Source organism: Psammomys obesus, unplaced genomic scaffold (assembly GCF_907164565.1).
Source record: "Psammomys obesus unplaced genomic scaffold, mPsaObe1.curated_primary_1811, whole genome shotgun sequence".
Lineage (NCBI taxonomy): Eukaryota > Metazoa > Chordata > Mammalia > Rodentia > Muridae > Psammomys > Psammomys obesus.
The window spans coordinates 30061474-30074883 of NW_026596073.1; the positions used below are offsets into that span (position 1 = coordinate 30061474).

Sequence of the window (13410 nt, forward strand, 5' to 3'; positions counted from 1 at the left end):
ATTGCTTTTATATATTCTGAAATATAGGACTTGTTCCAGAAGAAACAGAAGAGAGTATAGAAGGGGAGATAAGCAGTGAAGACTGCAAATTACAAGACTTACCTCCATGCTGGGGACTAGATATTGTTTGTGGTAAAGGAACAGATTTTAATTATGGACCCTGGGCTGACAGGCAGAGGTACTAGAGTGATTTATATTTCTTTTTTTTTATGTAGAATAACTTTATTATTATTATTTACAATTTATTTGGTTTGTATTCCAGTTGTAGCTTCCTCCCTCACCTCCTCCTGGCCCCATCCTCTCGCTCTCTTTCTCCCCTACCTCTCTTTCCTAGCCCACTGATAGAAGTCATCCTCCTCTACTGTCTGATTCTAGCCTATCAGGTCCCGTCAGAACTGACTGGATCCTCTTCCTCTGTGGGCTGGTTAGGTCGCCTCACCAGGGAGAAGTGGTCAAGGAGCAGGCAGCCGATGTTCATGTCAGACACTGTCTCTTCTCCCCATACTAGGTTACCCATATGGAGACTGAGCTGCTATGGGCTATATCTGAGCAGGGGGTTTAGGTCCTCTTTATGTATGGTCTTTGGTTGATTAGTCTCTGTAGTGGCCTCTGGACCCAGCTTTTTTGTTTTTGTTGGTCTCCTTGTGTGGCTCCTGTCCACTCCGGATCCTTCTAACTCTCCCTTCTTTCATAAGATTCTCTGCACTGTGCTCAAAGTTTGCGTGCGAGTCTTTGCATCTGCTTTGATCCCCTTCTTGTTTGGAGTCTTTTAGATGACATCTGTGTTAGGCTCCCATCCTGTTCCCTCTCTTCTACTGTCTCCAGTGCCTATCCTATGAATTATATTTCTAATAATCTTTAAAGTGAATTGATAATTTTTTATTGAATACTAGCTTAATATTTAAAAATAGTTTTATTATTTTTAACTGTGTGTACTAAAGTGTGTCTATGGGTGTGAGTTCATGAACTCAGGTGTCCATGGGGGTGAGAGGATCTCCTGGAGCTGTAGTTAGTCAGTTTTGAGATGTCCATCATGGGTGCCAAGAACCAAACTCAAGTCCTCTGGAAGAGCAGGAAGTCCTTTTAATAGTTGAGCCGTCACTCTAGTCCCCATTATTGTAGATTTTGTAAATAGTTATATTGTGGCAAAGTAAGTTTTCAGTGAGCACTTTGATCCAAATTTTAACTTGTTTGTGGAGAAACTGCAAGCAAACTTAAGCCTAATTATTGGTTCCTGTGTTTTATGTTTTTTTTTTTTTTTGTATATAATTGATGAGTAACAAATTGACCCTCTGTGAGCCATGAATTTTTGGGATATATAGATTCAGAAATGAAAGACTTAAGAAGATAATCAAGAAAGTGGACACAGGTGAAGGTGATTAATCCTCATTTAGAAAGACAAATGGGATGTGCATTGAACTTATGACAGGAGTCTACCACAAAAGGCATCTGAAAGACTCTACCTAGCAGTGTTTCAAAGCAGACACTAAGACTCATAACCAAACCCTCGGCAGAGTGCAGGGAATCATATGAAAGAAGGGAAGTTAGTATGATATGGAAAGGATAGGAGCTCTACAAGGACCAAATATATCTGGGCACAGGGTCTTTTCTGAGACTGACACTCAACCAAGGATCATCTATGGATATAACCTAGAACTTCTGCTCGGATGTGGCCTGTGGTAGCTCAGTAACCAAGTAGTTTTCCAAAGTAAGGGGTACACGGACTATTTCTAACAGGATCTCAAGGGCAGGCTGTTTGACAACCCCCCAAACCCCCAGGGGAGGAGCAGTCTGTTAGGCCACAGAGGAGGACTTTGCAGCCAGCCCTGAAGATACCTGATAAAACAGGGTCAGATGAAAGGGGAGGAGGTCCTCCCCTATCAGGGGACTTGGAAAGGGGCAGGGAGGAGACCAGGGAGGGAGTGTGGGGTTGGGGAGGGAATGAGGGAGCGGGATACAGCTGGGACACAGAGTTAACAAAATGTAACTAAAAAGAAAAAAGAAAAAAAAAAAAAAAGAAATCCCACTCCACTCTAGTCACAGCATACTACCAAAAAAAAAAAAAAAAAAAAGACTTAGTGACATGAAAGACATAGCTTTAGTGAAGCTGTAATAAGTGAGGAAAGAGTCAGAGTGACAGGCTTAGACAAACAGTAATTGTTTCTCAGGACTGAATAGCAAAGTTTTGCTGGGGTAGAACTTCAGCAGCAGAAACTTGTTTGACCAAGTTCTGGAGGCCAAGAACCCCACTTGGAAGTGTTAGCAGTCTTGGTTCCCTGTGACCTTCATGAGAGGAGGATATGTCCCAGTCCTCTTATTGAAGCTTATTGGAGTATGTTGATCCCTTACTTAAGGAGAATACCATCCATACAGTATTAGGATATTCTCTGATGACCCTGTGCAGACTTTGCCATCTCTAAAGTCTCTGTAACTAAATACAGTCATGTTCTCAAGGCTGTGCTTAGGATTTAAACATCAATTTTTAGGGCACAGTGTAGCTTGTAGTAAGCTACTTTGCATTATTGTTAGCACAGTAAATAGAGGACCTATTAGAGGCATTGTGAGAGTAGTTTATGAAAGATAAGTAGAGATTTGCCAGGGGAAGAGAAAGAGTGTGAATAGTCAAGGAAGAATGAATAAGAACAGTAGAGAATGGCCCCGATGGTCTCATAGGTAGTTTAGAGATCTCTGATAAAAAACCGTGGCCAGGTACAGTGATAAATGCCTGTCATTTTAGCACTCCAGAGGCCGAGGTAGGAGAATTGTGAGTTGGAGGCCAGCTGAGCTTTGAAGTGAGACCCCCAACTTAGAAAGCCATGGGCTTGCGTATTTAATGTTCAAGACCTACAGAAAACAAACAAATAAATAATAACTGCATGTATGGGTTTTATAGTAATGAGAAGGTTCTAAAAGACTTGCTTGTTTGTTTTGTCTTGTTCAACCTGACCTTACCCTGGATTCAAGTGATCCTTTTGCTTTAGTCTCTTGATTATCTGGAATGCTATATAGTCTTGAGTATCATACAGTATACCTGTAAAGTTTTTAAAAACTAGTCTTCTATTAATTTTAAAGTAACTTATTTGTGCTGTATTTTCTGTCTGTACTTTGTTGTGAGCCTCCGATATTTGCAGAATTTCTTTTGTGTGTTTTCATGTAATGATGGTAAGTTGAACTCTGTGAATATAAGTTTTCAGACTTTGTTCTGTTATTTACATTTTCCTGAGTCTCTTATTTTAAGTAGCATTTACTGTCATGGTAATAAATGATACTAAAAAAGAGTAAGTAGCATTACTTACTCATTTGTATTATTTAAATGACATGCACTGCTACCTTCTCTGACTGTTGGGTCTGAAAATCCAAAACAATCCAAGTAGTCACAAGAATTATCTGAATTAGGCAGCAAAAGCTGACCAGTCAGGGGTGACATCACAGATCCCAGAGCAAGCTGACTGCGTCTTTGAATGTTCATCTTAAACAGTATTTAAGCAGATGACAAAAATTTATAGTTCTTAGGCTGCTGCTGATCAATCAAGGCTGCAGAACAGACTCAGGAGCTGAAGTGCGAACCTGAGTCAGAATGGTACTGCAATCCACAAACATCTGTGCCAAGTTATCTCAACAATCAGGACTTAGGGATAGTGGATTTCTTAGGAACATGTCTTTGTGGTACACTTATCCTGTTCCCATTGGTTGGATTATTCATCTATGGCGGGGTGACTTGCCTAACATTCATGTCTCAACTTGCCAGCTATATGATGTCAGTTATCTTCGTATATGTCTCTTTGTGCCAAGAAGGATGTTGGTTACCCAGGGAGGTCTTGGGAACTTAAACTTTATTTTACCACTATTCAAAATGGGAGTTTTATTCAAAATGGCTCAGTTTGGTTCCTTCTTACCGGACGTTATACTAAACTAATATTGGCTCACATAGAAGATGCTTTGACAGATACTGAGACTCGTAACCGAACCGTCAGCAGAGTGCAGGGAATCATGAAAGAAGGGGGAATTAGTAAGACCTGGAGAGGACAGAAGCTCCACAAGGACCAAATACATCTGGGCCCAGGGGTCTTTTCTGAGACTGATTCTCCAACCAAGGACCATGTATGGATATAACCTAGAAACCATGCTCAGATGTAGCCCATGGCAGCTCAGTATCCAAGTGTGTTCTCTAGTTAGGGGAACAGAGACCATTTCTAACATGAACTCAGTGGCGGGCTCTTTGATCACCTCTTCCTCCCTCCCCCCCTGAGGGAGGAGCAGCCTTGGTAGGCCACAGAGGAGGACATTGCAGCTAGTCCTGAAGAGACCTGATAAGCTAGGGTCAGATGGAAGGGGAGGAGGACCTCCCCTATCAGTGGACTTGGAAAGGGGCAGGGAGGAGAGGAGGCAGGGAGGGTGGGATTTGGAGAGGATAAGGGAGGGGGCTACAGCTGGGATACAAAGTTAATAAACTGTAACTAACATTAAAAAAATTTAATTTAAAAAAAGAAAAAAGGAAGATGCTTTGAGTTGAACATTTCTTAGGTTCTTTCATCTTTGTCAAATGATATAGGGAGGCATATACTAAGTTCAGCATCTAAATACTTGTTTGCTTTTTAGAATATATTTCTCCTTGTTTTGTATTGATATTATGTTGATTAAAAGTGTTTGCAGGGAGTTGGAGAGATAGTTTGATGGTTAAGCACTGATTGGCCTTATAAAGGACCTGGGGTTGATGACTAGCATCCATATGGTACCTTACAATGGTCTGTAACTCTGGTTTTATGGGATCTGACACCCTCTTTTGTTGCCTACAAGCACATGCAATGCACAGATAAATGTACAAGACAAAATACCTGTACATAGAAAGATTGATTTTTTTTTGAGTGACTGAAAACAATACAAAAATTCTTCCATGTGTCACACACTGTTAAATATTTTAATTTCATATTCAATGCCACTCCATGAGATAAGTTATTCTTATTTTATAGACAAGGGAGCAGAGCAGATTTCCTCAGAGTGATTTGTCACTTGCTGAGGGAGGTATGATGAATTAAGCTTTCTTCTTTCAATATTCTTTCAGTTCTTTCTTGATAATTTACACAACTGATGTGCTTGTAGCATGTTTTCACAACTCACTTACACTTAAATTAGGGCCTGTTCATGTCTTACTTGGTAGTAGTGTATTACAAGGTATCCAAAGCTTATTGATACTTAGAAGTATAAGATATGGAAAAGTAGCTTGTCAAATGAGAAAGATGTAAGATTAATGTAAGATTAATGTAAGATTAAAGTATGATTTTGTGTTTGACTAACACACTATTACTCTTTTTCCTTTTCATGTAGAGATTGTTTATGGAAGTTTTTCTTTCCACCTGATTATCAAGTTCTGAAAGTTTCTGAGATTGCACAGCCTGGAAGACCAAGACAGATCCTTGCATTTGAACTGCGAATGAATATTATTGCAGATGCCACCATTGACTTGCTGTTTACTAAAAACAGGGTATTCGTTAAAGATAGAAAATAGTACTTAAAATGTGGAAATTGCTCTTCCGAGTATTCTTATGGGTCATAATTCTATGCTTAGCTTCATTTCTGTGAGCTCCCTATACCTCCTTAAATAATTTTGTGCATTTTATTTTATAATACTTTATGAAGTGCTAAAAACTGGAAAGAAATTAATAATGACTAATAGGAATAACAATGGACATTTCTAAATCTGAATCTTGGATTTTATGAATTTTTAATAGTTTATATTATTAATAATTATATTTCTTTGATAATTTAAAAGTAAAATGATAGAAATATAAGTATAATAAATAAATATATTTAAATAATATAAATTAATCTTGTTCTTTTGGTAGGAAACAAATGCTGTACATGTAAATGTAGGGGCTGGCTCATATTTAGAAATTAATATTCCAATGACAGTTGAAGAAAATGGTAAGCTATTATTATTTTGTCTGAAATGATTAGTGACATGATTAATATGCTAATGTATTAAAATGCTAAATGTCCTTCCAGATTAACATTAGTAATGTTTCATTTTTATTTTTTTTCTTTTAAATAGTTTAGTTTTTTACTTATATATAAAATAGTACCTATTTATGAGATACCATGTATTTTTTGAACCCATGAACCCATGTTGAAATCAAAGTAACTTCTACAATTATAACTTATGTGTAGTGAAAGAATTTAAAATCTCTTGTTTAGCTTTGCACTTATGTTTTTTTTTTTTTTTTGTTTTTTGTTTTTTTTTTTTTTTTTGAGACAGCTACAACATGTGGGCTTTCCTGTTTAGGTAATCCTTTGAAACAGTGACTGAGGATGGCATAATACATATCCTCACCCAACTCTAGATCTGTTTTTGTGAAGAACTAACCATTATATTAGCTGGCTTTAAAATAATAGTCATGTGAGTCCATGAAGGAGGGGGCTGAGACTCTCTAGCACTGCCTAATTCAGAGTAGTTATTTGTTAAGAAAGTCTGTTGGAAATGCCTTACTTACAGTGTATCACAGGAGAGAAAGGAAGTTGTAGGTTGTGCAAAATTAATAATAGTTCAAATATAGGAGTGCTTTTTACCTTTTAAATTCATAATGCAGGGGCTGGGGAGATGCTTTACATTTAACACTTTCTGCCCCTACAGGGGACTTATTTTGTTTCTACATGGGGGCTTACAATCATCCATAACACTTTTCTGGTCTTTGAGGTCACCACACACACATCTGGTGCACATACATGCAGCTGTACCCTCCCAAGCATCCCTCCCCCCACGTTTAAGCTCCACCCTTCTGGCATCTACAAGCTCTGGCACCTTCTCCCTTAAGGCACACTGCCACGCACACACCCATGCTTGTGCGTACGCGCCTGCGACCTTCCTCCTTAGCTACAGCTGAATCACCAACATCCACTCTCAAACCAGTAGACCTCTCTCATCTTCCTGAAGAATACTCCAGACACCAAAGACAGACGGACCCAGTCTGAAGTACAGACTCCAGGAACAAACAACGAAGGTTACAGATAAGCAGATGGCTATAGGTCGGGATAAGAACACATCTAACAAAAATCAGGACATCATGGCTTCACCAGCAAACCCCAAAATAAATGGATATTTTAATCCATCAAAAACATAGGAAAATGATTTTAAAGCTATACTTATCCAATTATTAGAGGCACATAAAGAGGAAATGAACAAAGCCTCAAAGAAACACAGGCAAATGCAGCCAAACAAATAGAGGCACAGGTAGGGGCACAAGTAGTGGCATATAGAGAGGAAAAGAACAAAAAAATAGAGGCCATCATGGAAAGACAGGAATCCACATTCAAACAGATGGAGATGGTGCAAGACATGAAAACAGAATTAGAATCAATAAAGAAAACACAAACAGAAAACCCTGGTATTGGAGAACTTAGAGAAATGATCAGGAACCCATAAGCATCACCAACAGGATACAAGAGATGGAAGAGAGAATCTCAGGTGCTGAAGATACAATTGCAGGTTATTCCTCTGACCTCCACACAGACATATACCCAAATGGATAAAAAGTAACAAAAATTGTTAAAGAATTTGCTGGTTTAAGATGACTTTGTGGAGGTATGACTCCAAACACAGAAGCGTAAAATATTTTTCAAATTCAGATGTCTGGGATGGAAAAGAAAGCCTACAGCAGGGTGCATGCCTAGAATTAGACCTCAACAACAGAAATAACAAAAAGCCTACATACACATGGAAACTAAACAACTGTCTACTCAGTGATAGCTGGGTCAGGGAAGAAATGAAAAAAGAAACAGAAGGGACATTACCAAACTCATTCTGTGAGGCCACAGTCACCTTGATACCTAAACCACACGAAGACGCAACAAAAAAAGAGAACTATCTCCCTTAAGAACATTGATGCAAAAATACTCAATAAAATACTTGCAAACTGAATCTAAGAACACATAAAAGCTATCCACGACTCCAAAAGTTTTAATTGCATACTTTTTATTCTGGTTCTTACAGTTTATGTTTTTATTTCTTAGGTTATACCCCTGCAATTAAAGGACAGCTATTACATGTTGATGCTACTACCAGCATGCAATATCGGACCCTTCTAGAAGCAGAAATGTTAGCAGTAAGTCTAAATATATGATATGTGTACATTTAGTAGTTACAGATTTAGTTTTAATTTTCTAGTGTGAAATTTCAAAAACTAAAACTTACCTGTATTCTTATTTAAGAACTGCCCAGTAGGTAGTCTGGCTATACAAAACTTGGGAAGAGAGATAGATTCCCAGTGGTTTGTACTGCCTTTTGCTTATGAAAACCCCACATAATATTTATTATAATTATCTGTGACAGCATTCATAAACAGTCAGGTATGTTGTTTTAGCCTCAGTTTCTGGGCATTCTTTTCTGTTGGTGTGGGTTAAGTTGATGTCATCATTGTTGAAAAAAAAAAGTAACTTATTTCTTGGAGCATTCATAAGTATAAAACATGTAGTCAGTATATGAATAATATAAAATTACTATAGAAAATCTATTATTATGTAAAAATCTAATATTAAAACCATCACGTTCAGTATTCATTACAGTTCATCACTCGTTAGAATTCTCAAGCGGTTGCTGGTTAATGTGGCTATATAAAACAGTGCTGTTCCCAGTCAGGTAGCCTTTTCCTTTGTGGAAATGCCAAAGTCAGGTTTTATGATAGATTCCATAGTATTCTACCCTCCTCCCTTTAACAAAGGAGGAATTAGGGGCATGGGCTGCTACCTGCTACATTGGTTGGTATGTGATGTGTTGCTGAAACCAGAAAATGATCTTTGCTCTCAGAGAAGTTTGGCCACATCAAAGCTTAATATTTCAAAGATCTGGGTATTGTTTGGTGACAATGATCTTTTGCTACAACAGTTTGAAAATTCTCAATGACACCTTCTGTTCAACTCAGTGGGAAAATAAGTTTTAATTACTCACTAGTATGTGTGACTTCATTTCTGGTGCTGTTGGCATTGTCATATTTTAAGCTCTCAACATTTGTTTTGCAGTTCCATATCAATGCCAGCTATCCTAGAATTTGGAACATGCCACAGACATGGCAGTGTGAATTAGAGGTTTATAAAGCCACATACCACTTCATCTTTGCACAGAAGCACTTCTTTACAGGTATTTTCTGGTAAATGTAGAGAGTGATTATTGTGGTGAGCTTATTTATATTCTGTAGGTTTTATGTTTATATTTAATATAGGGATGTGATGATATATTCTTTTTCCTTATGAATTTATTTATTTATTCTTCTCTCATATATTACATCCCAACTGTAGTTTCCCCTCTCTCTCCTCCTCCCAGTCTCTTTCCCCAACTCCCCTTTTTCCTGGATCCACCCCCCTCACACTCCTTATACCTTCTGTCAGAAAAGAGCAGGTTTTCCAGGGACATCAGCCAAATGCAGCATAAAAAGCTACAGTAAAACCAGGCACATATTCTCACATCAGAGCTGGATAAGGCAACCTAGTAGGAGGTAAAGGGTCCCAAAGGCAGGCAAAAGAGTCAGAGAGACCCCACTCTACCCCCAGCATACTGTTAAGAATCCCACCAAAACACCAAACTTCATAAACATAAAGGCTCCCTGGTCTCTGTGAGCCCATATGAGTCCCAGTCAGTTGATTCTGTGAGCCATGTTCTGTGGTATCCTTGATGCTTTCTGGCTCCTCTAATCCGTCCTCCCCATCCTCTGTAGGACTCCCTGCATTCCTCCTAATGTTTGGCTGTGGTACTCTGCAGCCACTCCCATCATTGCTGAATGAGGTCTCTCGGATCTCTGATAACTACTGTGTTAGGCTTCACATCATGCAACCAGGCAAACTGTAGGTTGGAGGTTTTGTAGCTTGGTTGGTGTCCCAGTCCCTCCACTTAAGGCCTTACCTGGTTACAGAAGATGGTTGGTTCAAGTTCCATGTCCCCCATTACTAGGAGTCTTCACTAGTGTAGATTCCATGGAGTTCCTATTCCACTAGGTTTTTCCCTCCCTCCTGAAGTGTCCTCCAATTTCAGTCATCTCTGCCAGTATTCTCTCTCGTCATCCCCCCGACCTGATCCTATCTGTTCCTGTCCCCACTCACCATCAGTCTACCTATGAAATCTATTCTATTTGTCTTTCCTAGGAAGATCCTTAAGTTCTCTTTGTTCCTTAAACTTTCCGGGTCTGTGGATTGTAGCATGGTTATCCTTTACTTTATAGTTAGTGTCCAGTTACAACTGAGTATATACCATGCATGTCTTTCTCACTCTGGGTTCACTCACTCAGAATGATTTTTTCTATTTGCATTCATTTGCCAGGAGGTTTCATGGTGACATTTTTTTAACAGCTGAGTAATACTCCATTGTATTTCCTTTAAAAAATGTTTTTGAACCACTTATCTCATCTGTCAGATAACTGTCCCATTTTACCATTTTATATTGATTCTGAAAGGCATGGCAGCGTTGTAGTAACTTCTAGAGTACCTTTTGGATTTACTAATTCTCCAGAAAGGCCGACTCTTAGAAATTAATAGTGACTTTGCTTTTAGTTAATATCCTTGGTCACGGTGCTTGAATTGTTTTCTCTGTTGGTAGAATCCATAGGAAAGCAATTTTCCAGCTGATGTGAGGGAATGCCCATTATTCTTCAATAGTGAAAGATTTTTTCTAGAGATTTGGATGTGGGGCAGAGCTTTATTATAAGTATGAAGCTCCGGGGGTAAAAGCTATAAAACAAATGTGGGAACTGAAGTCTTTTTTGGAAGTAATTAGATTGGCTTAGATCACTATAATGGGGGCTAGGGGAAGAATAATGGAATGATACAAAGCTTTAATAACAACTGATAGACATTTATAAGGTATTACCTAACAAGTTAGTTATAAAGTAAGTTATTGATGTGTTTTTTTTAGATTTATTTTCAAATTTTATCTTTATAATTTTTAAATTTCTTGCACATAAAAAGAGCATAAAGAAAGTACTTCATTTTTCTTTGGTTTTTGGTTGTGAGCCTAGCCTTTAATGGTTAAGCCGTCTCTCCAGCCCAGTGCTTCTAATCACAGTATTTCTTAAGACCATCTGGTAAATGTGAGCAGCTTTTGGTGTAAAGAAAAATGTGCTACTGAAGTGTAACAAGTGCTTGATGCAGATGTTAATAAAAATGTTTTTTTTGCAATCACTTCTTTGATTATTGTACCATAGTCTTTTCTAAGACAGAGTTGCTTCTTGCCTTGTGACTGCTAACACACTAGATCACTTGCTATAGCAATCTTCCTTGACCTACTAGCACTTTGGTGGTAGGTGGTAGGTGATATCATAGGGCTTTGATTAAGAATTTAATTTTCATCTTTCTTGGATTCATTTGGCCTCTCAGTTGAATAGAGATTTTGTTAAACAGTTTGAAGTTATTGTCTCTTGTAGTGGAAACTGAATAGTGTCTGTTATGTATGCAAAATAACCCTACTTTTAAATTTTTATCAGTAAAGATATTGTAGAAACTGATTTGGAGACAATATTATTTGATGATATCATAAAATTTCAAATGAAGTTTTAAAGCCTAAGATTTAATAAAGTGTAAATTATCTATTTGCACCATTTCAGTTACTACTGAAGAAAAACTTACATAAGATTTGTTAAAATAAAAATTAGCAAATGAACTTATTTAGAAACTACATTGATTTCTGAAATATTAGACCATTTGAATTTCTGTTTTACACCAATTTCATGTCAATCTTTTAACCAGTACAAGTATATGGAAGATAAATGTTTCTACTAGACATTCCAAGTCTTATAATTCAAAACAAAGACTATATATTTCTGCCCACAGAGAACCTATGGACATACCACTTTTTTTTTTATTCTTGTTTTGCTTTATTAGTCTCAAGTACATTGACAGACATACTAGACAGAAAATGAAATAATAACAAACCATATATATGTTGAGCTAGAATGAACTATGGTGTTAGCACGCATCTAAGATTGGAGGACATCGGAAATCATCACCCCCTGAAGCCATTCAGAGAAAACAAGGAAGGATTATTAATGGTGGGAATGGTCTTTATAATATGAGTTTGGTATAATACATTAGGTATGATTTACATAACATTTTGCCATTTATAAAGCATGTTAATTTATATCTTCTTTACATGACTCAAATAACCAAGACTATCTTTATCGTCTCTGAGTTAACAATTAGGAACTTGAAGCACAAACTTACTGGAGCAGAAGTAGAGGAAACATTTAAGATCAGTGTTTGGACTACAGACCTTGTGTTTTCTATAGCACTTGCTATTAATAGTGGTTGTTTTCCTTCTGCAGAAAGGATAGGAATGGCAGTGTAGCCATTCCATGATTTCCATAGGTCTTTGGTTCTTTGGTAGATAGAAAGTTTGTAGATGCTCAATACCTTCTATAAAATGATGGTTCTGGCACATAGAGTGTATATCCTGTATATCGCCATTAATCTGCAGTTTACTTAAAATACTTATCACAGTGTAGATAATTCATAAAAAATACTTGCAGTATATGAGGAAAAACATCTGCATGTTTAGTTCATATACAAATAAAATTTTCAACCCATGGTTGATTAAAATTAAGGTTATGGAGAGATGACTATATTAGTTTCAGACAAGATATGTAGTTTGAGTAGGAATGTAAGAGTTTATTAGGGAGAAAAGTGGGGAAGTTAGTCTGGAAAATGACAAATTTTATTATGAAATTGATTACTTCAAGAATGAGTTTTGAAGGAATAAAACTTGGAAAAAGGAATAGAGTCGGGCTTCTTCAATAGGCTGGCATTTAGAAGTGAAATTTAAGCATCTTCTAAAATGTTTTTCCTGAATAATTTTGGTTTTGAGGACAGTGTCTACCTGATTGAAATGGGGAAGAAGATACTGTTTGAGAGTGAGGGTGTTTGCATGTAGGTCAGCCATTATGAAGTAGAGATGTTTGCATGTAGGTCAGCCATTATGAAGCTTGTACATGGAATGTTTGTATCTGTAGTTTTGGTATAATCACCTCCTTTGTTAGAAGATAAAACAGTAAGTGTGTGTGAGTGTTTAACGGTAAACATAGTTGTAATACAGTGTAACACTAATTTTTAAGTGAAATAAAGGTGTATTTAAACTAAGTTTGATATACTGATTTTTTCTTTTAATAGAAAAGCTTAATAGTCATAGACCTTTCATTTTATTTATATTTTATTTATATCCTATTAATGAAATTAATTACAGTTAAGATTGCCATTTTATTAAGTCAGGATTTTTACCTCTTTAATATATGTGGATGGCAGCTATATGTACATGACAGCTGATTTTTAAATGAACTCAGACATTTACTTTCTGAGTTACTTCATATTTTTCAATTTAAAGATTTTCCCATTTACTTATCTATCTATCTATCTATCTATCTATCTATCTATCTATCTATCTAT

General features: G+C 37.1%; 1 protein-coding gene across 7 annotated transcripts in view; it reads left to right on the plus strand.

Annotated features, from left to right (window-relative positions):
• Nucleotides 1-13410, plus strand: part of Bltp1 (bridge-like lipid transfer protein family member 1) — a 210274-nt gene that overhangs the window by 22255 nt on the left and 174609 nt on the right. For all 7 annotated transcript variants that reach the window (XM_055626230.1, XM_055626234.1, XM_055626233.1 and 4 more), the window contains exons 11-15: nucleotides 28-178; nucleotides 5326-5482; nucleotides 5844-5922; nucleotides 8005-8096; nucleotides 9010-9127. In XM_055626230.1, coding sequence (XP_055482205.1) covers nucleotides 28-178; nucleotides 5326-5482; nucleotides 5844-5922; nucleotides 8005-8096; nucleotides 9010-9127 — 597 coding nt within the window. The remainder of the gene's footprint in view (nucleotides 1-27; nucleotides 179-5325; nucleotides 5483-5843; nucleotides 5923-8004; nucleotides 8097-9009; nucleotides 9128-13410) is intronic.